This window comes from Coregonus clupeaformis, chromosome 33, assembly GCF_020615455.1.
Source record: "Coregonus clupeaformis isolate EN_2021a chromosome 33, ASM2061545v1, whole genome shotgun sequence".
Taxonomy (NCBI): domain Eukaryota; kingdom Metazoa; phylum Chordata; class Actinopteri; order Salmoniformes; family Salmonidae; genus Coregonus; species Coregonus clupeaformis.
The window spans coordinates 13,319,694-13,343,693 of NC_059224.1; the positions used below are offsets into that span (position 1 = coordinate 13,319,694).

General features: G+C 48.9%; 1 protein-coding gene and 1 non-coding gene across 3 annotated transcripts in view; both read right to left on the minus strand.

The window, feature by feature from the left end:
- Positions 1-24,000, minus strand: part of LOC121548511 (coiled-coil domain-containing protein 85C-B-like) — a 116,980-nt gene that overhangs the window by 5,231 nt on the left and 87,749 nt on the right. The window contains exons 3-4 of one of the 2 annotated variants that reach the window (XM_041859968.2): positions 12,497-12,601; positions 576-671 (exon numbers count right to left, since the gene is read on the minus strand). In XM_041859968.2, coding sequence (XP_041715902.1) covers positions 576-671; positions 12,497-12,601 — 201 coding nt within the window. Of the gene's footprint in view, positions 1-575; positions 672-12,496; positions 12,605-24,000 lie in introns of both variants that reach the window. The other variant, XM_041859967.2, reaches the window with a different exon arrangement.
- Positions 12,119-12,221, minus strand: LOC121549383. Its single transcript, XR_005996822.2, has one exon. It is a non-coding gene; the product is annotated as a U6 spliceosomal RNA (small nuclear RNA).

Genomic DNA, 24,000 nt, shown 5'->3' on the forward strand with positions numbered 1-24,000 from the left:
CAAAATCAGCAGGGGATCAAATACTTTTTTCCCTCTCTGTACATTCGTAAGTATGTATATGAAAGTATTCAGGTATAGTTTATTTGAAAAGACAAGTAGTTGAAAATCGTAATGTATTTGGAAATACATTTTCAAATACAATTACTCAAATACACTCCCAATGCATTTAACCCAGGTATTTGAAAAGAGTATTTGAAATTCCTCTTAAATACAATTTGGTCGACTAATTGTTTTTTTTACATTGAATGCTCAAATAAAAGTACTTGTTTTGGGTTGTGTATTGGAAAATACTCAAATACACAGAAAAAAGTATTTAAAAAACCAGATCCATAAATACATTTTACTCATTTAGCAGACGCTCTTATCCAGAGCGACTTACATGAGCAATTAGGGTTAAGTACCTTGCTCAAGGGTACATCGACAGATTTTTCACCTAGTCGGCCAGGGGATTATTACCAGCGACCTTTCGGTTACTGGCACAACGCTCTTAACCACTAAGCTACCTGCCGCCCTACAATACATACACATGTATTTGAACCTAGGTCTGTGTGAGAGATGATGTCAAGTTGCCGTACCTTCATAGCGTGGACCACAGCCTCTGGTTTCTGAACACAGGACAGGTAGCCTGTTACCGGGGTTGACTCACTGGTGGGGAGGCGACCAACCGTGCCCTGAGAGAGGAGAAATATTGAGTTAGTCTGGTGGGGAGACGACCATTCGTGCCCTCTATTCCAAACTATTTGTAATTGCCTGCATTTTTTAAAATTTTATTTTAATTTTTTATTAGGGGGTAGATCAGCTTTAATATTGCAGATAGATTGTAACTTCCATCAATGTAATTTCTGTCATGAGCACTCTCTCTCCCTGGTAGCAACATTAATTGCATTCAATTATCTTCCACTCTGCTCACCTCCCTCTCTCTACTCAGCCTAACTAGCTCCACCTGCCCTGCTCTGCTCTTGTTACCTGGCCAGCTGCACTGCATTTCCCACTCACCATCCTCACCTTGCCTCACTCTGTTCTAATTACTCTGCCAGCTGAACTGCATTTCCCCACTACCTCTCCCAGTATATCAAGCCCTGTTTTTCAGCCAAGCCCTGTCAGATCGTCTTCAAACCCGGACCAGTAACCTGCCTGTCTGCGCTCTGACTCCTGTTTGTGATACCGATCCTTTCTTGACTGCCTCCTTGTTCTACTGCCCCGTCTATCCCAACCTGCCTTCTGGACCTCTCCGATCTTCAGCCCCTCCGGTAACTCGTTTCTGCCTTCTGTCTCTCACCACGATATTTGCCCAGCCCTGATCTGTACTTCTGCCTGCCATTCATATTGCTGTTGTGTGTGTGTGTCCCCCAGGTCTCCGACCACCAGATGAGCGTGCCCAGACGTTTCACCACCCTCAGCCCGATACGCCGCTCCATCACTGGGGAACACACACTAAGCACTTGGACTGGACACCCCCCGGACATTTGGTGACCCCCGGAGCACAGGTACCCACAGGAGGACCCTGAAAGACCCCTGACACCCCTGGGACTCCTCTTCCCGCCTGTAACCTTGAATAAAGAACTCTGAATTTGAACTTGCGCTCTTGGGTCCTCTTCTGTTCGTGACAGAACGATCTGACCTCTGTCACGAACAGAAGAGGACCCAAGAGCGCAAGTTCAAATTCAGAGTTCTTTATTCAAGGTTACAGGCGGGAAGAGGAGTCCCAGGGGTGTCAGGGGTCTTTCAGGGTCCTCCTGTGGGTACCTGTGCTCCGGGGGTCACCAAATGTCCGGGGGTGTCCAGTCCAAGTGCTTAGTGTGTGTGTTCCCCAGTGATGGAGCGGCGTACGGGCTGAGGGTGGTGAAACGCCTGGGCACGCTCATCTGGTGGTCGGAGACCTGGGGGACACACACACACAACAGCAATATGAATGGCAGGCAGAAGTACAGATCAGGGCTGGGCAAATATCGTGGTGAGAGACAGAAGGCAGAAACGAGTTACCGGAGGGGCTGAAGATCGGAGAGTAGTCGAGGTCCAGAAGGCAGGTTGGGATAGACGGGGCAGTAGAACAAGGAGGCAGTCAAGAAAGGATCGGTATCACAAACAGGAGTCAGAGCGCAGACAGGCAGGTTACTGGTCCGGGTTTGAAGACGATCTGACAGGGCTTGGCTGAAAAACAGGGCTTGATATACTGGGAGAGGTAGTGGGGAAATGCAGTTCAGCTGGCAGAGTAATTAGAACAGAGTGAGGCAAGGTGAGGATGGTGAGTGGGAAATGCAGTGCAGCTGGCCAGGTAACAAGAGCAGAGCAGGGCAGGTGGAGCTAGTTAGGCTGAGTAGAGAGAGGGAGGTGAGCAGAGTGGAAGATAATTGAATGCAATTAATGTTGCTACCAGGGAGAGAGAGTGCTCATGACAGGACCCCTCCAAGGGACGGCCCCAGAAGTCCCAAGAACAACATCATGCCGGGAGGGTGGAGGGGAGCAGGCGGCGGGTCAGAACTCCTCCGAGCGGTCCGAGTGAATCTCCTCATCCTCAGAAGGAGCTGGAGGGTCACGGTCGGGAGACAGGACAGGCACTGAGACAGGAGCAGGGCGGGCCGGACGGCTAGGAACCCCTCTTGGACGGCCCCTACGGATTGCAGGCTGATCAGGATGTAGTCGGTGGAAGTCAGTGATAAGGGTCCGGTCCACTATCCTCCTGGCCGGGATCCAGGTCCTCTCCTCTGGACCATATCCCTCCCAATCAACGAGGTACTGGAGACCCCTACCCCTTCGCCTAGAGCGGAGCAGCCGCCGGACGGTGAAGACAGGACCGCCATCTACGAGGCGCGGAGGAGGTGGCGCCGGAGCTGCAGGGACCAGGGGACTTTCATGGACCGGCTTGACCTTGGAGACGTGGAAGGTGGGGTGGACCCGCATGGAAGCGGGCAACTGAAGTCGGACCGCCGTTGGACTGATGACTTTCTGCACAGGAAAAGGACCAATGAAGCGAGGGGCCAGCTTTCGTGATACAACCCGCAGCGGCAGATCCCGGGCAGACAGCCAGACCTTCTGACCAACCCGGTAAGTAGGTGCTGGGGTCCTCCGTCGGTTGGCACCGACGGCGTAGCTGGTTCCAGACTTCAGGAGCACAGTGCGAGCCTGGGCCCAAGTGCGGCGGCAGCGGCGGGCATACGCAAGAGCAGACGGACAGGTGGCATCCGCCTCCTGGCTGGCAAACAGTGGAGGTTGATACCCGTAGACACACTGAAAGGGGGGAGAGCCCGGTGGAGGAACTGGTGAGTGAATTATGGGCATATTCCACCCAGAGCAGGTGTTGAGCCCAGGCCCGGGGATTTTGGGAAGCCACACACCTCAGTGCCTTCTCCAGCTCCTGGTTCATGCGTTCAGTCTGGCCGTTTGACTGCGGGTGGAATCCAGACGATAGGCTGGCGGTGGCCCCAAGGAGATGACAGAACTCCTTCCAAAAGGTTGCTGAGAATTGCGGGCCCCGGTCTGACACTATATCCTGGGGTAGGCCATGGATACGAAACACATGTTCCAGGACCACCTGGGAGGTCTCTTTAGCAGAGGGTAGTTTGGGAAGGGGCACGAAGTGGGTCATCTTACTAAAGCGGTCAACAATGGTAAGGATGACTGTGTGTCCGTCAGAGGGCGGAAGGCCCGTAACAAAGTCCAGTGAAACGTGGGACCAGGGCCTCTTGGGTATGAGTAGGGGTTGCAGCAACCCAGCAGGAGGCTGGTTGGGAGTCTTGTTTCGGTTACAAGTGGGACAAGCTCGGATGAATTCTCGGACATCCCGTCTCATCCCCCGCCACCAGAACCGCTGGCGGACCAGATGAAGGGTGCGAGTGATGCCGGGATGACAGGCCAGACGGGATTCGTGCCCCCACTGAATCACAGGTGACCTGAGATTTGCTGGAACAAACAGACGGTTGGGGGCGCTGGTGCTTGGACCTGGCTGGTCCCGAAGAGCCTCCATGACCTGCTTCTCGATCTCCCAGGTGAGGGCCGCTACGACCAAGTGGCTGGGAAGAATGGGAGCTGTCATGGCGGTGGTCTCGTCCTTCTGAAACATCCGGGAAAGAGCATCAGGTTTGATGTTGCGAGATCCCGGGCGGTAGGAGAGCGTGAAATTGAAGCGCGTAAAGAACAGAGACCACCGCTGTTGACGGGAGTTCAGCCTCCTGGCTGTTTGGATATACTCCAGGTTCTTGTGGTCTGTCCACACTACGAATGGTTCCTTTGACCCCTCTAACCAGTGCCGCCATTCTTCAAGGGCGAGCTTGACAGCCAACAGCTCGCGGTTCCCAATGTCGTAGTTGCATTCGGCAGGGGTTAGCCGACGGGAGTAGAAGGCACAGGGGTGCATCTTGCCATCCTCAGCTGCTCTTTGAGAAAGCACTGCACCCACTCCCACGTCCGAAGCATCTACCTCCACCACAAACTGCCTTGCTGCATCTGGCATCTGGAGGATGGGAGCAGAAGTGAAACATGTCTTGAGGATATTGAAGGCCTTATCAGCAGCTGATGTCCATTGGTACGGTTGTTTAGTGCTGGTTAGCGCCGTGAGGGGTGCAGCCACTGTGCTATAGTTTCTGATGAATCTCCTATAAAGTTGGCAAAGCCCAGGAACTGTTGCAACTTCTTCCGAGACTCAGGAACTGGCCAGGAAGTGACAGCCGACACCTTCGTGAGATCCATCTGAATGCTGCCCTCGGTCACCACATACCCCAGGAATGAAACGGTCTTGGCATGGAACTCGCACTTCTCTGCCTTCACGAAAAGAGAGTTCTCCAGCAGGCGGCGCAGGACCAACCGGACGTGGTGCGTGTGTTCTGACAGAGTCTTTGAGAATATTAAAATATCGTCAAGGTACACAAATACGAACGTATTTAGCATGTCCCTGAGGATATCATTCACTAGGGCTTGAAAAACTGCTGGGGCATTGGTGAGGCCGAAGGGCATGACGAGATATTCATAGTGGCCGGTTGGTGTGTTGAACGCTGTCTTCCATTCGTCTCCCTCCCTCATCCGCACCAGATGGTAGGCATTGCGAAGGTCCAGCTTAGTGAATACAGTGGCTCCCTGCAGCAGTTCGAAGGCAGACGAAAGTAAGGGCAGTGGGTAGCGATTCTTAACCGTGATGTCGCTTCAGACCCCCGGTAATCTATGCATGGACGAAGAGAACCGTCCTTCTTGCCGACAAAGAAGAATCCCGGCTCCTGCGGGGGAAGACGACGGTCTAATTATCCCGGAGGCAAGAGAGTCATTAATGTAGTCCTCCATGGCCTTTCTTTCCGGGGCTGACAGTGAATACAGACGACCCTTGGGAGGTGCTGTGCCAGGCAGGAGATCAATCGCGCAGTCATAGGGTCTGTGTGGGGGTAGAGATGTCGCCTTGGATTTGTTGAACACCTCTTTCAGGCTGTGGTAACAGGCCGGAACATTGGATATGTCGGAGGTAGCGCTAGATCCTTCCCGGTGAACGGGCAGGGTGGCCCCCCTTAAACAGGTCTGGTGACAACTCCTTCCCCACTCACGGACTGTTCCTGTCTCCCAGTCGATGTGGGGGTTGTGCTGACGGAGCCACGGGTATCCAAGAATGAGTGGTTGGCCAGGTGAGTGTAGGAGGTGAAACTGGATGGACTCCTGGTGGTTTCCTGACAGCAGGATTGTCACAGGGGCGGAGATATGAGTGACAGTGCCAAGATGATGCCCATCCAGGGCTCGTGCAGGAATGGGTTGTGTCAGTTGATGATGGTTCACGCCCAGTTGCTGTGCAAGCTCAGGGTCCATGATGTTTGCTTCTGCCCGGAATCCACAAGGGCGGCCAATGTATGAGTCTTGTCAGAAAGCTGAAGGCGGAGATGAAGCAGGGTCTTTCGGATGGAGGGAGACTGAAGGCTTGTTGAGCTCACCCGGATCTCCCCTACACCTGGTGAGCTGCGGCTTTTGCCGGACAAGTAGCGACACGGTGATTCTCGCCACCACAGTAGAGGCAAAGGTTGGAGCTTAGACGGCGCCGACGCTCCTCGGGAGTCAGAGAGGCACGGCCAATCTCCATGGGCTCAGGCTGATTGAGTTGGCTATGGGACTTGACAGGCAGGGGCTGGACAGAAGCGGTATCGACCCGAGTACGGATGGCAGGTTGACTGAGACGGCCCTTCTCCCTCCTCCGGGTCTGTATACGGCGGTCAATGCGAACGGCAAGGTCAATGGCGGCATCAAGCGTTGAGGGCGGGTCATGGGAAACAAGCTCGTCCTTGATATAGTCCGCCAGGCTATGGAGGAAGGCTTGCACCAGTGCCTCTGGGTTAAACGAGCTTTGACTGGCCAGGGTACGAAAGTCAATGGAGAAGTCTGCCACTGTCCGATTGCCCTGACGGATGGTGAGCAGAGCTTGTGACGCTTCGGCTGTTGGCGAGCCTAGGTCAAAGACCTTTAACATCTCCTCCTCAAAGGCACTGAAGGAGGCACAGGCTGGGGTTTGCCGGTCGAATTCCGCCGTTCCCCACAACCGAGCTCGACCGGTGAGATGTGTGATGACATACCCCACCTTGGCTCCCTCTGTTGAGAAAGTCCTGGGCTGTAGTGCAAACTGGATTCGGCAGCTGCTCAAGAATGGTCTTACTTGCTTCTGGTTGCCATCAAAAGCGTTCCGGGTTCCCAATCCTTGGTTCAGGAGCGTGGGGATCTGGTGGCAGCACTGCCGGGCCTGCAGCATTGGGACCTCCAGCGGAGGGATGAAGGAGTATCGGTGGTACAGGAACAAAAGGACCAGGGGGGGTGCAGGTGGAGTAGCCGGGCTTGAGAGTAGTTGCAGGGCTTGGGCTAGCTGTTGTTGCTGCAGTTGGAACTGTTGTTGCTGCTGGTTGAATAGCTGGAGAAGGGAAGCGATGTCGCCAGCCATCCGATTTATGTCTCCCTCAGAGCGTTCCAGTCGCTGTAGGGCAGTCCTCTCTGGCTCTTCCTCCATCGTGGTCAGGGAGTGCGCTGGGTCCATGCCAAGACCGTTTCATTCCTGGGGTATGTGGTGACCGAGGGCAGCATTCAGATGGATCTCACGAAGGTGTCGGCTGTCACTTCCTGGCCAGTTCCTGAGTCTCGGAAGAAGTTGCAACAGTTCCTGGGCTTTGCCAACTTTTTATAGGAGATTCATCAGAAACTATAGCACAGTGGCTGCACCCCTCACGGCGCTAACCAGCACTAAACAACCGTACCAATGGACATCAGCTGCTGATAAGGCCTTCAATATCCTCAAGACATGTTTCACTTCTGCTCCCATCCTCCAGATGCCAGATGCAGCAAGGCAGTTTGTGGTGGAGGTAGATGCTTCGGACGTGGGAGTGGGTGCAGTGCTTTCTCAAAGAGCAGCTGAGGATGGCAAGATGCACCCCTGTGCCTTCTACTCCCGTCGGCTAACCCCTGCCGAATGCAACTACGACATTGGGAACCGCGAGCTGTTGGCTGTCAAGCTCGCCCTTGAAGAATGGCGGCACTGGTTAGAGGGGTCAAAGGAACCATTCGTAGTGTGGACAGACCACAAGAACCTGGAGTATATCCAAACAGCCAGGAGGCTGAACTCCCCGTCAACAGCGGTGGTCTCTGTTCTTTACGCGCTTCAATTTCACGCTCTCCTACCGCCCGGGATCTCGCAACATCAAACCTGATGCTCTTTCCCGGATGTTTCAGAAGGACGAGACCACCGCCATGACAGCTCCCATTCTTCCCAGCCACTTGGTCGTAGCGGCCCTCACCTGGGAGATCGAGAAGCAGGTCATGGAGGCTCTTCGGGACCAGCCAGGTCCAAGCACCAGCGCCCCCAACCGTCTGTTTGTTCCAGCAAATCTCAGGTCACCTGTGATTCAGTGGGGGCACGAATCCCGTCTGGCCTGTCATCCCGGCATCACTCGCACCCTTCATCTGGTCCGCCAGCGGTTCTGGTGGCGGGGGATGAGACGGGATGTCCGAGAATTCATCCGAGCTTGTCCCACTTGTAACCGAAACAAGACTCCCAACCAGCCTCCTGCTGGGTTGCTGCAACCCCTACTCATACCCAAGAGGCCCTGGTCCCACGTTTCACTGGACTTTGTTACGGGCCTTCCGCCCTCTGACGGACACACAGTCATCCTTACCATTGTTGACCGCTTTAGTAAGATGACCCACTTCGTGCCCCCTTCCCAAACTACCCTCTGCTAAAGAGACCTCCCAGGTGGTCCTGGAACATGTGTTTCGTATCCATGGCCTACCCCAGGATATAGTGTCAGACCGGGGCCCGCAATTCTCAGCAACCTTTTGGAAGGAGTTCTGTCATCTCCTTGGGGCCACCGCCAGCCTATCGTCTGGATTCCACCCGCAGTCAAACGGCCAGACTGAACGCATGAACCAGGAGCTGGAGAAGGCACTGAGGTGTGTGGCTTCCCAAAATCCCCCGGGCCTGGGCTCAACACCTGCTCTGGGTGGAATATGCCCATAATTCACTCACCAGTTCCTCCACCGGGCTCTCCCCCTTTCAGTGTGTCTACGGGTATCAACCTCCACTGTTTGCCAGCCAGGAGGCGGATGCCACCTGTCCGTCTGCTCTTGCGTATGCCCGCCGCTGCCGCCGCACTTGGGCCCAGGCTCGCACTGTGCTCCTGAAGTCTGGAACCAGCTACGCCGTCGGTGCCAACCGACGGAGGACCCCAGCACCTACTTACCGGGTTGGTCAGAAGGTCTGGCTGTCTGCCCGGGATCTGCCGCTGCGGGTTGTATCACGAAAGCTGGCCCCTCGCTTCATTGGTCCTTTTCCTGTGCAGAAAGTCATCAGTCCAACGGCGGTCCGACTTCAGTTGCCCGCTTCCATGCGGGTCCACCCCACCTTCCACGTCTCCAAGGTCAAGCCGGTCCATGAAAGTCCCCTGGTCCCTGCAGCTCCGGCGCCACCTCCTCCGCGCCTCGTAGATGGCGGTCCTGTCTTCACCGTCCGGCGGCTGCTCCGCTCTAGGCGAAGGGGTAGGGGTCTCCAGTACCTCGTTGATTGGGAGGGATATGGTCCAGAGGAGAGGACCTGGATCCCGGCCAGGAGGATAGTGGACCGGACCCTTATCACTGACTTCCACCGACTACATCCTGATCAGCCTGCAATCCGTAGGGGCCGTCCAAGAGGGGTTCCTAGCCGTCCGGCCCGCCCTGCTCCTGTCTCAGTGCCTGTCCTGTCTCCCGACCGTGACCCTCCAGCTCCTTCTGAGGATGAGGAGATTCACTCGGACCGCTCGGAGGAGTTCTGACCCGCCGCCTGCTCCCCTCCACCCTCCCGGCATGATGTTGTTCTTGGGACTTCTGGGGCCGTCCCTTGGAGGGGGGGGTCCTGTCATGAGCACTCTCTCTCCCTGGTAGCAACATTAATTGCATTCAATTATCTTCCACTCTGCTCACCTCCCTCTCTCTACTCAGCCTAACTAGCTCCACCTGCCCTGCTCTGCTCTTGTTACCTGGCCAGCTGCACTGCATTTCCCACTCACCATCCTCACCTTGCCTCACTCTGTTCTAATTACTCTGCCAGCTGAACTGCATTTCCCCACTACCTCTCCCAGTATATCAAGCCCTGTTTTTCAGCCAAGCCCTGTCAGATCGTCTTCAAACCCGGACCAGTAACCTGCCTGTCTGCGCTCTGACTCCTGTTTGTGATACCGATCCTTTCTTGACTGCCTCCTTGTTCTACTGCCCCGTCTATCCCAACCTGCCTTCTGGACCTCGACTACTCTCCGATCTTCAGCCCCTCCGGTAACTCGTTTCTGCCTTCTGTCTCTCACCACGATATTTGCCCAGCCCTGATCTGTACTTCTGCCTGCCATTCATATTGCTGTTGTGTGTGTGTGTTCCCCCAGGTCTCCGACCACCAGATGAGCGTGCCCAGACGTTTCACCACCCTCAGCCCGATACGCCGCTCCATCACTGGGGAACACACACACTAAGCACTTGGACTGGACACCCCCGGACATTTGGTGACCCCCGGAGCACAGGTACCCACAGGAGGACCCTGAAAGACCCCTGACACCCCTGGGACTCCTCTTCCCGCCTGTAACCTTGAATAAAGAACTCTGAATTTGAACTTGCGCTCTTGGGTCCTCTTCTGTTCGTGACAATTTCCTGAAGTTACTTACTTCCTATATAGATAAGGCCTAACCACAAAAGTAAAATATTGCTAACGTTCCCTTTTTCCTTCCCTGTTTTTTAGGTGAAACCCACCGTGTGAGATGTGTAATCAGAACTGCTGTGCTGGGCCAGATATTGGTTCTATTCCTCGCTGGGTAGGGGTTCTGTATAAGTAAAGGTTATGGACAGTGCAGAGAAACACACAGCTCCAGGCGGTGTTTACTATTCATATGGATGTTGAGTCCTGGCTCAGTTCCCTGCATAATCAGCCTGTTTTAGGTCTTCCAGTACAGGGAGAGAGAAACACACTGTCAGAAACCATGGTCCATTGGTTAACACACTGTCAGAAACTATGGTCCATTGGTTAACACACTGTCAGAAACTATGGTCCATTGGTTAACACACTGTCAGAAACTATGGTCCATTGGTTAACACACTGTCAGAAACCATGGGGTACAGTGTTAAAACGAGGAATAGGAGAGGACTATCTAGTGTCGGTGTAAATGAAATGAAGGCAGTGTTGTCTAACTAAAACACACACGCTTGCACGCACGCTTACACACACACACACACACAATACGTGACCTGAAAGTGGAAGTGGGGCAGAATGATCCCAGTTTGAACAAGAGAGAGCAGAGCAGAGGAGGGCCACCAACTAAATATAAAACCATGATGATGATGGGAGAAGAAGCCATCCTATTAACTAACTAACAGTCCGCATCGAGAGAACGGTTGTTGGTTGGAACAGAGAGAACAGGAAGTTCAGCATCATATGACTCTCTCTCTCTCTCTCTCCTCCAGCTCTCTCTCTCCATCTCTGTCACTCTTTCTCTCCTACATCTCCATCCCTCTCACTAACTCTCTCTCTCTCTCTTTCCATCTCTCGCTCTCTGTTCCACTTAGGCCATCTCTTACACTTGGATGAACACATCAGAAGCCAGCCAATCAATCACAGTACAGACCATAATGAGATGGTCTCTATGGAGACGTCATGACAAACAAGATGCAGGAAATGAAAGACTTTCTAATCCAATAAATATACCGTCACCGGTGGAAGACGTTTACTGTACACTGTGTACTGTAAATCTGAGGATATGGCATTTTGAACTGAAGGCGTGGTCATGTAAATGTGTGTTGTATTTATTCATCCCTTTTCTAACAAGGCAAGTCATCTCAATAGAGGTAGAATAAGGCAATACGGCCTGAGGGGGTGTGGTATATTGCCAATATACCACGGCTAAGGGCTGTTCTTATGCACTACGCAACGCGGAGCGCCTGGATACAGCCCTTAGCTGTGGTATATTGGCCATATACCACAAACCTCTGAGGTGCCTTATTGCTATTATAAACTGGTCACCAATGTAATTAGATATACCACGGCTTTCAGCCAATCAGCATTTAGAGCTCGAACCACCCAGTTTATAATATAACATATAGTTCTATGGTAATCTCTTTTTCATGGAAGTATGAGGTTTCAGTATGTAATGGCCTCTGAAGTCAGTGCACTGGCACACGGTCCCACAGAGGAGAGAGTGAGGCGGTTAGTAAACTCCTGCTTCCCTCTCTTTAGGCTGTGTGCCCTGCTCCTGTCTCACCTGGGAGAGACTCATGGGTCAAAGGTCATGACTAGGACACTCCGAAGTAGGAGATTGACCTCTAAAGCTGTGCAGCGCGTGCTGGGCCTGTACAGCATGCTTTCTGTGCTACGGCTGTATGTAGCGCCTGTGTACTGGGTCTTAGGTCTGGCAGTATGTAGGGCCTGTGCACTGGGTCTTAGGTCTGGCAGTATGTAGGGCCTGTGTCCTGGGTCTTAGGTCTGGCAGTATGTAGGGCCTGTGTACTGGGTCTTAGGTCTGGCAGTATGTAGGGCCTGTGTACTGGGTCTTAGGTCTGGCAGTATGTAGGGCCTGTGTACTGGGTCTTAGGTCTGGCAGTATGTAGGGCCTGTGTACTGGGTTGTAGAGATTCTGTAGAGTGAGGTCATCAGGGGGGTGGCAAAGTGAGGTCTGGCCTCTTGGATTTGCGCGTCATCCTTTCACAGGGGCCTTGCTAATCTTCTCTGTATCGATCCAATTTTAGTATATGTGCTGCCGAAGCTCTCTACTCTGGCAGTCAGAAAACATTTACCAGCCGGTCTGTCTCCTCTGGTAGAGGAGAGAGGTTAGAAGTCAGGGGTCAGAGTGGATAATTAATTTCATTCCACATGATTCAGTTGAAAAAGGCTCTGGGGAGACGGAAGCCTAAAGGCCTGGTGAGTCCGTGGTTTAAACTGGGTGGTGTAGATGTGTTAGAGAGACAGTGGGAAAAAGACATGCAGAGGATGGCTGTAAGAACAGCAGTGGGTAGATGTGTTTTTACAGGTGTGTGTTCTCACGTTGTACAGTGCATCCTGGCGTTGTGGCAGGGATGACAGCTGAGACTCAGAGTGGTACAGGGTCATCCCCTTCCTCAGGACACGCAGGTCCCCTGGGTTACACTGCTGCTGGGGAGACAGAGAGAGGGAGAGGTTATCCCACACTGTTCAATACTCACATCACAGCCCCCAGACCCTGCCAACACACTGTTCAATACCCACATCACAGCCCCCAGACCCTGCCAACACACTGTTCAATACCCACATCACAGCCCCCAGACCCTGCCAACACACTGTTCAATACCCACATCACAGCCCCCAGACCCACATCACAGCCCCCAGACCCACATCACAGCCCCCAGACCCACATCACAGCCCCTAGACCCACATCACAGCCCCCAGACCCACATCACAGCCCCCAGACCCACATCACAGCCCCCAGACCCTGCCAACACACTGTTGTGCACAGGGATAGAAGGCCAAAATGTCTAATATGGAAATATTCTGAAATGCTGTCCTCTATGTAGAGTCCTCTGAGTATTCTCTCATGTTCATAAAGAGCACAGGTCCCTGAGGGTTCTAACTAGCCACCCATCTGTCTGTCTGTGTGTCTGTCTGTAGGAAGGTACAGTAGAATCGTCAACGTTCCTTATGACATTTCCCGAGTCACGCACGTCCAGCACGTTGTGTGTGTGGTCACGTGACGGCTGGAAGAACCTTGTGAACCTAGCTATAAATAACACAGTGAGCGGTGTGTGTGTGTGTCGCATCTGGCGCTCCTGGGTGTCAGGGGACTGAATGCAGAACACAGCCTTCTCCCACAACGACATGCGTTCCAGAGATACAATTAGCATTCCATTACCGCACCTCTGGCTCACTCTCCTTCACATTCCCCACATCCCATCACTCCTCTAGCATTCCCTCATTTCTCTTCTTCCATCCTCCCCTTTACTCCTCCAGCATTCCCCCCATCGGTCTTTAACCATTTCACCATCACATCACACCCCTCCTCCTCACTTCTTTACCCCTCCCTTGGCTCCCAATGAAAACAGAGCCTCAGTCGCTGCTTCCAGCCTCAGCCAAGAATCCCACGTCTTTCCCCGGCTTAAACTCCTTGGTATTATGCTTTAGTTAATAAAACATACTTCCCAACTTCCACTTCTGCATCTTATGCTGCTGGTAGAGACAAACAGAACTATACACCATTGGTCTGTAAGACAGGCTGGCATCTCCTCATGGCAACAGCCCTGTTTGCCATCCATCACAATGTCCTGAGAGGTGACTGGAAGGCCGGGAGTCACGCATCATCCTGTCTGAGTTTTGATAATGAGGGGGCGCAGTGGAACAGGTGACCACGACACACTAGGACAGGATGCAGTCCTGGTCTGTCTAAATACTGTTGAACTACTCAGGCCGACTCAGCCAGAGTAACACCACACTGGTCTGTCTAAAGACTGTTGAACTACTCAGGCCGACTCAGCCAGAGTAACACCACACTGGTCTGTCTAAAGACTGTTGAACTACTCAGGCCGACTCAGCCAGAGTAACACCACACTGGTCTGTCTAAAGACTGTTGAACTACTCAGGCCGACTCAGCCAGAGTAACACCACACTGGTCTGTCTAAAGACTGTTGAACTACTCAGGCCGACTCAGCCAGAGTAACACCACACTGGTCTGTCTAAAGTGGACCATGCGCAGTAGGACAGTGAACAAGGGGACTGTTATAATAACACACCTCAATACTCAAGTAGACAGAAGTCACTGAAGTACTTTTGAAGTACTTTTCAAGGCAGTGTTTTTGTACATGTGTATGCTAAATAGGTGTGTGCTGACTTCTTTCTGTTGTGTCTAGGTCTTTCCACTGTTGTGTCAAGCAAACCACATAATCCTTCTTTACAAAGTTGAAAGTGTAAACCACACAATCAAGCCAGTTAGGAGGGTCAACATTCCATTCTAAAGCCAGTTAGGTGTGTCAACATTCCATTCTAAAGCCAGTTAGGAGGGTCAACATTCCCATTCTAAAGCCAGTTAGGTGGGTCAACATTCCCATTCTAAAGCCAGTTAGGTGGGTCAACATTCCCATTCTAAAGCCAGTTAGGAGGGTCAACATTCCATTCTAAAGCCAGTTAGGTGTGTCAACATTCCATTCTAAAGCCAGTTAGGAGGGTCAACATTCCCATTCTAAAGCCAGTTAGGTGGGTCAACATTCCCATTCTAAAGCCAGTTAGGAGGGTCAACATTCCATTCTAAAGCCAGTTAGGATGGTCAACATTCCATTCTAAAGCCAGTTAGGTGGGTCAACATTCCATTCTAAAGCCAGTTAGGTGTGTCAACATTCCCATTCTAAAGCCAGTTAGGTGGGTCAACATTCCCATTCTAAAGCCAGTTAGGAGGGTCAACATTCCATTCTAAAGCCAGTTAGGTGGGTCAACATTCCCATTCTAAAGCCAGTTAGGAGGGTCAACATTCCATTCTAAAGCCAGTTAGGATGGTCAACATTCCATTCTAAAGCCAGTTAGGTGGGTCAACATTCCATTCTAAAGCCAGTTAGGTGTGTCAACATTCCCATTCTAAAGCCAGTTAGGTGGGTCAACATTCCCATTCTAAAGCCAGTTAGGAGGGTCAACATTCCATTCTAAAGCCAGTTAGGTGGGTCAACATTCCATTCTAAAGCCAGTTAGGAGGGTCAACATTCCATTCTAAAGCCAGTTAGGAGGGTCAACATTCCATTCTAAAGCCAGTTAGGTGGGTCAACATTCCCATTCTAAAGCCAGTTAGGTGGGTCAACATTCCCATTCTAAAGCCAGTTAGGAGGGTCAACATTCCATTCTAAAGCCAGTTAGGAGGGTCAACATTCCATTCTAAAGCCAGTTAGGTGGGTCAACATTCCATTCTAAAGCCAGTTAGGTGTGTCAACATTCCCATTCTAAAGCCAGTTAGGTGGGTCAACATTCCCATTCTAAAGCCAGTTAGGAGGGTCAACATTCCATTCTAAAGCCAGTTAGGTGGGTCAACATTCCCATTCTAAAGCCAGTTAGGAGGGTCAACATTCCATTCTAAAGCCAGTTAGGATGGTCAACATTCCATTCTAAAGCCAGTTAGGTGGGTCAACATTCCATTCTAAAGCCAGTTAGGTGTGTCAACATTCCCATTCTAAAGCCAGTTAGGTGGGTCAACATTCCCATTCTAAAGCCAGTTAGGAGGGTCAACATTCCATTCTAAAGCCAGTTAGGTGGGTCAACAGTCCATTCTAAAGCCAGTTAGGAGGGTCAACATTCCATTCTAAAGCCAGTTAGGAGGGTCAACATTCCATTCTAAAGCCAGTTAGGTGGGTCAACATTCCCATTCTAAAGCCAGTTAGGTGGGTCAACATTCCCATTCTAAAGCCAGTTAGGAGGGTCAACATTCCATTCTAAAGCCAGTTAGGAGGGTCAACATTCCATTCTAAAGCCAGTTAGGTGGGTCAACATTCCCATTCTAAAGCCAGTTAGGAGGGTCAACATTCCATTCTAAAGCCAGTTAGGTGGGTCAACATTCCCATTCTAAAGCCAGTTAGGAGGGTCAACATTCCATTCTAAAGCCAGTTAGGTGGGTCAACATTCCCATTCTAAAGCCAGTTAGGAGGGTCAACATTCCATTCTAAAGCCAGTTAGGAGGGTCAACATTCCATTCTAAAGCCAGTTAGGTGGGTCAACAGTCCCATTCTAAAGCCAGTTAGGTGGGTCAACATTCCCATTCTAAAGCCAGTTAGGTGGGTCAACATTCCCATTCTAAAGCCAGTTAGGAGGGTCAACATTCCATTCTAAAGCCAGTTAGGAGGGTCAACATTCCATTCTAAAGCCAGTTAGGATGGTCAACATTCCATTCTAAAGCCAGTTAGGTGGGTCAACATTCCATTCTAAAGCCAGTTAGGTGTGTCAACATTCCCATTCTAAAGCCAGTTAGGTGGGTCAACATTCCCATTCTAAAGCCAGTTAGGAGGGTCAACATTCCATTCTAAAGCCAGTTAGGTGGGTCAACATTCCCATTCTAAAGCCAGTTAGGAGGGTCAACATTCCATTCTAAAGCCAGTTAGGATGGTCAACATTCCATTCTAAAGCCAGTTAGGTGGGTCAACATTCCATTCTAAAGCCAGTTAGGTGTGTCAACATTCCCATTCTAAAGCCAGTTAGGTGGGTCAACATTCCCATTCTAAAGCCAGTTAGGAGGGTCAACATTCCATTCTAAAGCCAGTTAGGTGGGTCAACATTCCATTCTAAAGCCAGTTAGGAGGGTCAACATTCCATTCTAAAGCCAGTTAGGAGGGTCAACATTCCATTCTAAAGCCAGTTAGGTGGGTCAACATTCCCATTCTAAAGCCAGTTAGGTGGGTCAACATTCCCATTCTAAAGCCAGTTAGGAAGGTCAACATTCCATTCTAAAGCCAGTTAGGAGGGTCAACATTCCATTCTAAAGCCAGTTAGGTGGGTCAACATTCCATTCTAAAGCCAGTTAGGTGGGTCAACATTCCCATTCTAAAGCCAGTTAGGAGGGTCAACATTCCATTCTAAAGCCAGTTAGGAGGGTCAACATTCCATTCTAAAGCCAGTTAGGTGGGTCAACATTCCCATTCTAAAGCCAGTTAGGAGGGTCAACATTCCATTCTAAAGCCAGTTAGGTGGGTCAACATTCCATTCTAAAGCCAGTTAGGAGGGTCAACATTCCATTCTAAAGCCAGTTAGGTGGGTCAACATTCCCATTCTAAAGCCAGTTAGGAGGGTCAACATTCCATTCTAAAGCCAGTTAGGAGGGTCAACATTCCATTCTAAAGCCAGTTAGGAGGGTCAACATTCCATTCTAAAGCCAGTTAGGAGGGTCAACATTCCATTCTAAAGCCAGTTAGGTGGGTCAACATTCCATTCTAAAGCCAGTTAGGTGTGTCAACATTCCCATTCTAAAGCCAGTTAGGTGGGTCAACATTCCCATTCTAAAGCCAGTTAGGAGGGTCAACATTCCATTCTAAAGCCAGTTAGGTGGGTCAACATTCCCATTCTAAAGCCAGTTAGGAGGGTCAACATTCCATTCTAAAGCCAGTTAGGAGGGTCAACATTCCATTCTAAAGCCAGTTAGGTGGGTCAACATTCCCATTCTAAAGCCAGTTAGGAGGGTCAACATTCCATTCTAAAGCCAGTTAGGTGGGTCAACATTCCCATTCTAAAGCCAGTTAGGAGGGTCAACATTCCATTCTAAAGCCAGTTAGGTGGGTCAACATTCCCATTCTAAAGCCAGTTAGGAGGGTCAACATTCCATTCTAAAGCCAGTTAGGAGGGTCAACATTCCATTCTAAAGCCAGTTAGGTGGGTCAACATTCCCATTCTAAAGCCAGTTAGGTGGGTCAACATTCCCATTCTAAAGCCAGTTAGGAGGGTCAACATTCCATTCTAAAGCCAGTTAGGTGGGTCAACATTCCCATTCTAAAGCCAGTTAGGAGGGTCAACATTCCATTCTAAAGCCAGTTAGGTGGGTCAACATTCCCATTCTAAAGCCAGTTAGGTGGGTCAACATTCCCATTCTAAAGCTCTTATTGTTTCCTTCACAATCAACTTTTGCTTTACCTTCACAAGACTGGGACGTTAGGAAATATCTCCACAGAACAAGTAGGAAATATCTCCACAGAACAGGGAAGGAGGAAATATCTCTACAGAACTGACCCAGTATCACAGATTATTGTAAAATAGACACAAATTGCTTATTGGGAATTATTGACAGGCATACAAAAACATTATTTTTTGCAGAACACAATTTTGTATACAGTGAATTTCAATCACAGAAACGATAGGAGACAACTTTTGCATTTTATCTAATTAGCAACTTTGCACCTACTTACTACTTTTCAGGTACTTTGCAACTACTTAGCTAACTCTTCCCCTAACCTTAACCCTTTAACCTACCGCCTAACCCTAACCTTAACCCTTTAAAGCTACAATATATAACTTTTTGGGTGACCCGACCAAATTCACACAGAAATGTGAGTTATAGATCTGTCATTCTCATTAAAAGCAAGTCTAAGAAGCGGTAGATCTGTTCTGTGCGCTATTTCTATGCTTCCCGTTCTTAAGTTTAGTATTTGTGTCTTTTACTTTTGGTTTTGTACACCAGCTTCAAAACAGCTGAAAATACAATATTTGTGGTTATGGAAAATATATTTCACAGCAGTTTAGATGATACAATGATTCTCTACACAATGACTGCTTGTTTTGTCACATAAACTGATATTAGGTGAACTATTAGAATTTTAGCAACCAGGAAATGGCAGAGTGATTTCTGCATAGTTCACCTTTTAACTACATTTTACATTTTGTATATGTTTTGTCATTTAGCAGACGCTCTTATCCAGAGCGACTTACAGTAGTGAGTGCATACATTTTCATATTTGTTCGTACTGGTCCCCCATGGGAATTGAACCCACAACCCTAGTGCCATGCTCTACCAAATGGCCACACGGGACTACTTAGCTAGCATGTTACTTAACCTTAACCCCTAATCCTAACCTTAACCCCCATCTAGCTAGCGTAGCTAACATTAAACGCCTAGCTAACATTAACCACAACAAATTGGAATTAGTGTAATGCACACAAATGCCTTATGAAGAAAGAAAATCGTGTAATACACACAAAATGCGTTGAGATGACAATCGTGTAATACTCACAGAAAAGTGGACGTTTTCGTGTGCCAGTCGCAAATTTCAAATAATTAATTTGTGTCTATTTCACAATTTTTAGCAGATAGTGCGTTGGTTCCTCGAGAGCTAGACTCAAAGTCTAACATTTCTGTACGTCTGTCCAAAAAGTGAGACTACTTTTTTCATAGAAAGCTAAAACTCCTCGACATCATCAACAACAGACCAACAAGAGGACATTCATAAAACTTTCAGGACATGTTCATTTTCTTGGTTACATACACCAGTTGTCAGCCATGCATTAATGATGTCTTGTTCTCTACCTGCGTTCGATGTGTCGCCCCAATAGAGAGATCAATTATTCACCCACCAGACGGCCCTACAGGCCGGGACAAGCGTTCTGCTGTGTTGTTCATGCTTGACAACACACTGTAGCATAGCACTCACCTCCCAGGCCTCGGTGCAATACGTACCACACACCAAAAGAGCCACCAAGAGCATAGTATAATTAGCTTGCATGCTATAGCGTCTGATAGTGATTTGGCTGGACATCACGCCAATACAGTTGAAGTCGGAAGTTTACATACACCTTAGCCAATTACTTTGAAACTCAGTTTTTTCACAATTCCTGACATTTAATAGTAAAAACATTCCTGTCTTAGGTCAGTTAGGATCACCACTTTATTTTAAGAATGTGAAATGTCAGAATAATAGTAGAGAGAATTATTTATTTAAGCTTTTATTTCTTTCATCACATTCCCAGTGGGTCAGAAGTTTACATACACTCAATTAGTATTCGGTAGCATTGCCTTTAAATTGTTTAACTTGGGTCAAATGTTTTGGGTAGCCTTCCACAAGCTTCCCACAATAAGTTGGGTGCATTTTGGCCCATTCCTCCTAACAGAGCTGGTGTAACTGAGTCAGGTTTGTAGGCCTCCTTGCTCGCACACGCTTTTTCAGTTCTGCCCACAAATGTTCTATAGGATTGAGGTCAGGGCTTTGTGATGGCCACTCCAATACCTTGACTTTGTTGTCCTTAAGCCATTTTGCCACAACTTTGGAAGTATGTTTGGGGTCATTGTCCATTTGGAAGACCCATTTGCGACCAAGCTTTAACTTCCTGACTGATCAATATAGCCACATAATTTTCCTTCCTCATGATGCCATCTATTTTGTGAAGTGCACCAGTCCCTCCTGCAGCAAAGCACCCTCACAGCGTGATGCTGCCACCCCTGTGCTTCACGGTTGGGATGGTGTTCTTCAGCTTGCAAGCAACCCCCTTTTTCCTCCAAACATAACGATGGTCATTATGGCCAAACAGTTCTATTTTTGTTTCATCAGACCAGAGGACATTTCTCCAAAAAGTACGATCTTTGTCCCCATGTGCAGTTGCAAACCGTAGTCTGGCTTTTTTATGGCGGTTTTGGAGCAGTGGCTTCTTCCTTGTGAGCGGCCTTTCAGGTTATGTTGATATAGGACTCGTTTTACTATGGATATAGATATTTTTGTACCGGTTTCCTCCAGCATCTTCACAAGGTCCTTTGATGTTGTTCTGGGATTGATTTGCACTTATCGCACCAAAGTACGTTAATCTCTAGGAGACAGAACGCGTCTCCTTCCTGAGCGGTATGACGGCTGCGTGGTCCCATGGTGTTTATACTTACGTACTATTGTTTGTACAGATGAACGTAGTACCTTCAGGCGTTTGGAAATTGCTCCCAAGGATGAACCAGACTTGTGGAGGTCCTCCATTTTTCTTTGAGGTCTTGGCTGATTTCTGTTGATTTTCCCATGATGTCAAGCAAAGAGGCACTGCGTTTGAAGGTAGGCCTTGAAATACATCCACAGGTACACCTCCAATTGACTACAATGATGTCAATTAGCCTATCAGAAGCTTCTAAAGCTATGACATCATTTTCTGAAATTTTCCAAACTGTTTAAAGGCACAGTCAACTTAGTGTATGTAAACTTCTGACCCACTGGAATTGTGATACAGTGAAATAATCTGTCTGAAAACAATTGTTGGAAAAATTACTTGTGTCATGCACAAAGTAGATGTCCTAACCGACTTGCCAAAACTATAGTTTGTTAACAAGAAATGTGTGGAGTGGTTGAAAAACTAGTTTTAATGACCCCAACCTAAGTGTATGTAAACTTCCGACTTCAACTGTATGTAAGCTGACAGGTGTGAAAGGCCCATCACCAGAGAAAGGAATAGCAGTTAAAGACCACCATGGAGTTAGAGTTGGAGAGTTACCTTATTTATCTGTATCTGTGATAAACTATATCTGCTACAGGGCTGAATGTGGGGAACAAGAGATGTTATGAGAGGATGGGTGACCAGTTGTTTTGTGTGACACCAAGGTCATAGGTCATTGTAAAACAAAGTAAACTGACACAGAAAGATATTTAACACATAACACATGGCAACATATTTTGAGCAACCAATCACTATGTCTTGCTATGTAGGAGGATATTAGACAGGTGCTTTATGACAGGTGCTGTGATGATCACAAAGGAGAGATATACATTATTATCTTACCAAAACGTTTCTAAAGAAAAGTTAATATTAGGTGTCCTTATGTAAAGGGTACTGGAGGCCAATTTTAGGCCTACTTATTAATTGCCCCAATGATAAAGGTTTTGTGTCAGTGGTTCCAGCCCACACACGTTGCCTACATAATAATTTGAAGGAAGATCACTGGGAAAATAAGGGAATTTTTTTTAAAATATATTTAATCGCTTTAATGTCTTCAAAGACGATGCTTGAATTGGTTTATCGCTACGGTGCTTGCACTGACGTGAACTGAACCTCATATAATAGCATAGCATACAGCGCTTCAGTGTATCGAGCCACACAATTTAAAGCAGAGATCTTCAACTAGATTGAGCCGCGGGCCGATGTGTTCTTGAGAGGATGGTCAGGGGGCCGGAACATAATGACAAATAATTTGCAAATCTGCAAATTGACTGCAAGAAGCCCAAACAGATATAGTATTTGATTAAAACAATCATTTCAAACCTTACATTTGTATACGATCACATAGATTCTCTATTATGTGTGGGAATACTTTGGAACAGATTTCCAAAAGGTAAATCACTTGGAGCTGATTTCCTGGTGGTTTCACAGTATTTTATGTCCAACAATTTAAAAAAATATATATTTATTTTTTGCTCAGAAAACTTGGGAGGCCAAATAAAATCACGCCCACGGGCCGCCATTTGGGGAACCATGATTTTATAGGATAAAAAATACAAAACAAAGTGAAAATATTGAATGTTTATATGGCTGATGACTATGCTGAGATAGGTATTATGATTGATTACCTATGGGTTTAAAAGTGCATATAGGTCTACATATATGAAAAGACAACACGTTAAAGGTGCAATGTGTAACTTTTAAGGTGACCCAACCAAATTCACATAGAAATGTGAGTTATAGATCTGTCAAGTCTAAGAAGCAGTAGATATGTTCTATTTGCGCTATTTCTATGCTTCCCGTTCTTAAGTTTAGTTTTTGCGTCTTTTCCTTTTTCGGTTTTGTACACCAGCTTCAAACAGCTGAAAATACAATATTTTTGGTTAATGAAAATATATTTCACAGCGGTTTAGAAATTAGGCGACATTTAGACTGCCCCCCCCCCCCCCCCCCCCCAGCCCCTTTCTCCCCCTCCCCCTGAACAGTAACAGGTGAACTCCTGGTGAACTGGAAGAGCCTCCGTCTCCCGCCTTACCGTCTCCCCAAATTCCATGTCACAGGAAGGTCACCCAGAGAGAAGACTGCAACGCTGTCTCTGTCTGCTTCACAAATGGCACCCTATTCCCTATGGGTCCTGGCCAAAAGTAGTGCACTAAATAGGGTGCCATTTGGGACGCTGTCACTTTCTCTTAGAACTCCACTCCATCTCATCTCTCTTCTAAGCCTTGGGGGCGACATCACATCAGGACTGTGTACTGTGACTGTCTGTCTTACAGCTCCAGCATGAATTAAACATGGATAAACACATTCTGCACTCTGCAGTTCAGATGTACGGCTCGGTGCGTTGTGACAGGGTGGGTTGAGGAGAGACTACAGCGTGTTGTTGTGACAGGGTGGGTTGAGGAGAGACTACAGCGTGTTGTTGTGACAGGGTGGGTTGAGGAGAGACTACAGCGTGTTGTTGTGACAGGGTGGGTTGAGGAGAGACTACAGCGTGTTGTTGTGACAGGGTGGGTTGAGGAGAGACTACAGCGTGTTGTTGTGACAGGGTGGGTTGAGGAGAGACTACAGCGTGTTGTTGTGACAGGGTGGGTTGAGGAGAGACTACAGCGTGTTGTTGTGACAGGGTGGGTTGAGGAGAGACTACAGCGTGTTGTTGTGACAGGGTGGGTTGAGGAGAGACTACAGCATGTTGTTGTGACAGGGTGGGTTGAGGAGAGACTACAGCGTGTTGTTGTGACAGGGTGGGTTGAGAAGAGACTACAGCGTGTTGTTGTGACAGGGTGGGTTGAGGAGAGACTACAGCGTGTTGTTGTGACAGGGTGGGTTGAAGAGAGACTACAGCCTGTTGTTGTGACAGGGTGGGTTGAGGAGAGACTACAGCGTGTTGTTGTGACAGGGTGGGTTGAGGAGAGATTACAGCGTGTTGTTGTGACAGGGTGGGTTGAGGAGAGACTACAGCGTGTTGTTGTGACAGGGTGGGTTGAGGAGAGACTACAGCGTGTTGTTGTGACAGGGTGGGTTGAGGAGAGACTACAGCGTGTTGTTGTGACAGGGTGGGTTGAGGAGAGACTACAGCGTGTTGTTGTGACAGTGTGGGTTGAGGAGAGACTACAGCGTGTTGTTGTGACAGGGTGGGTTGAGGAGAGACTACAGCGTGTTGTTGT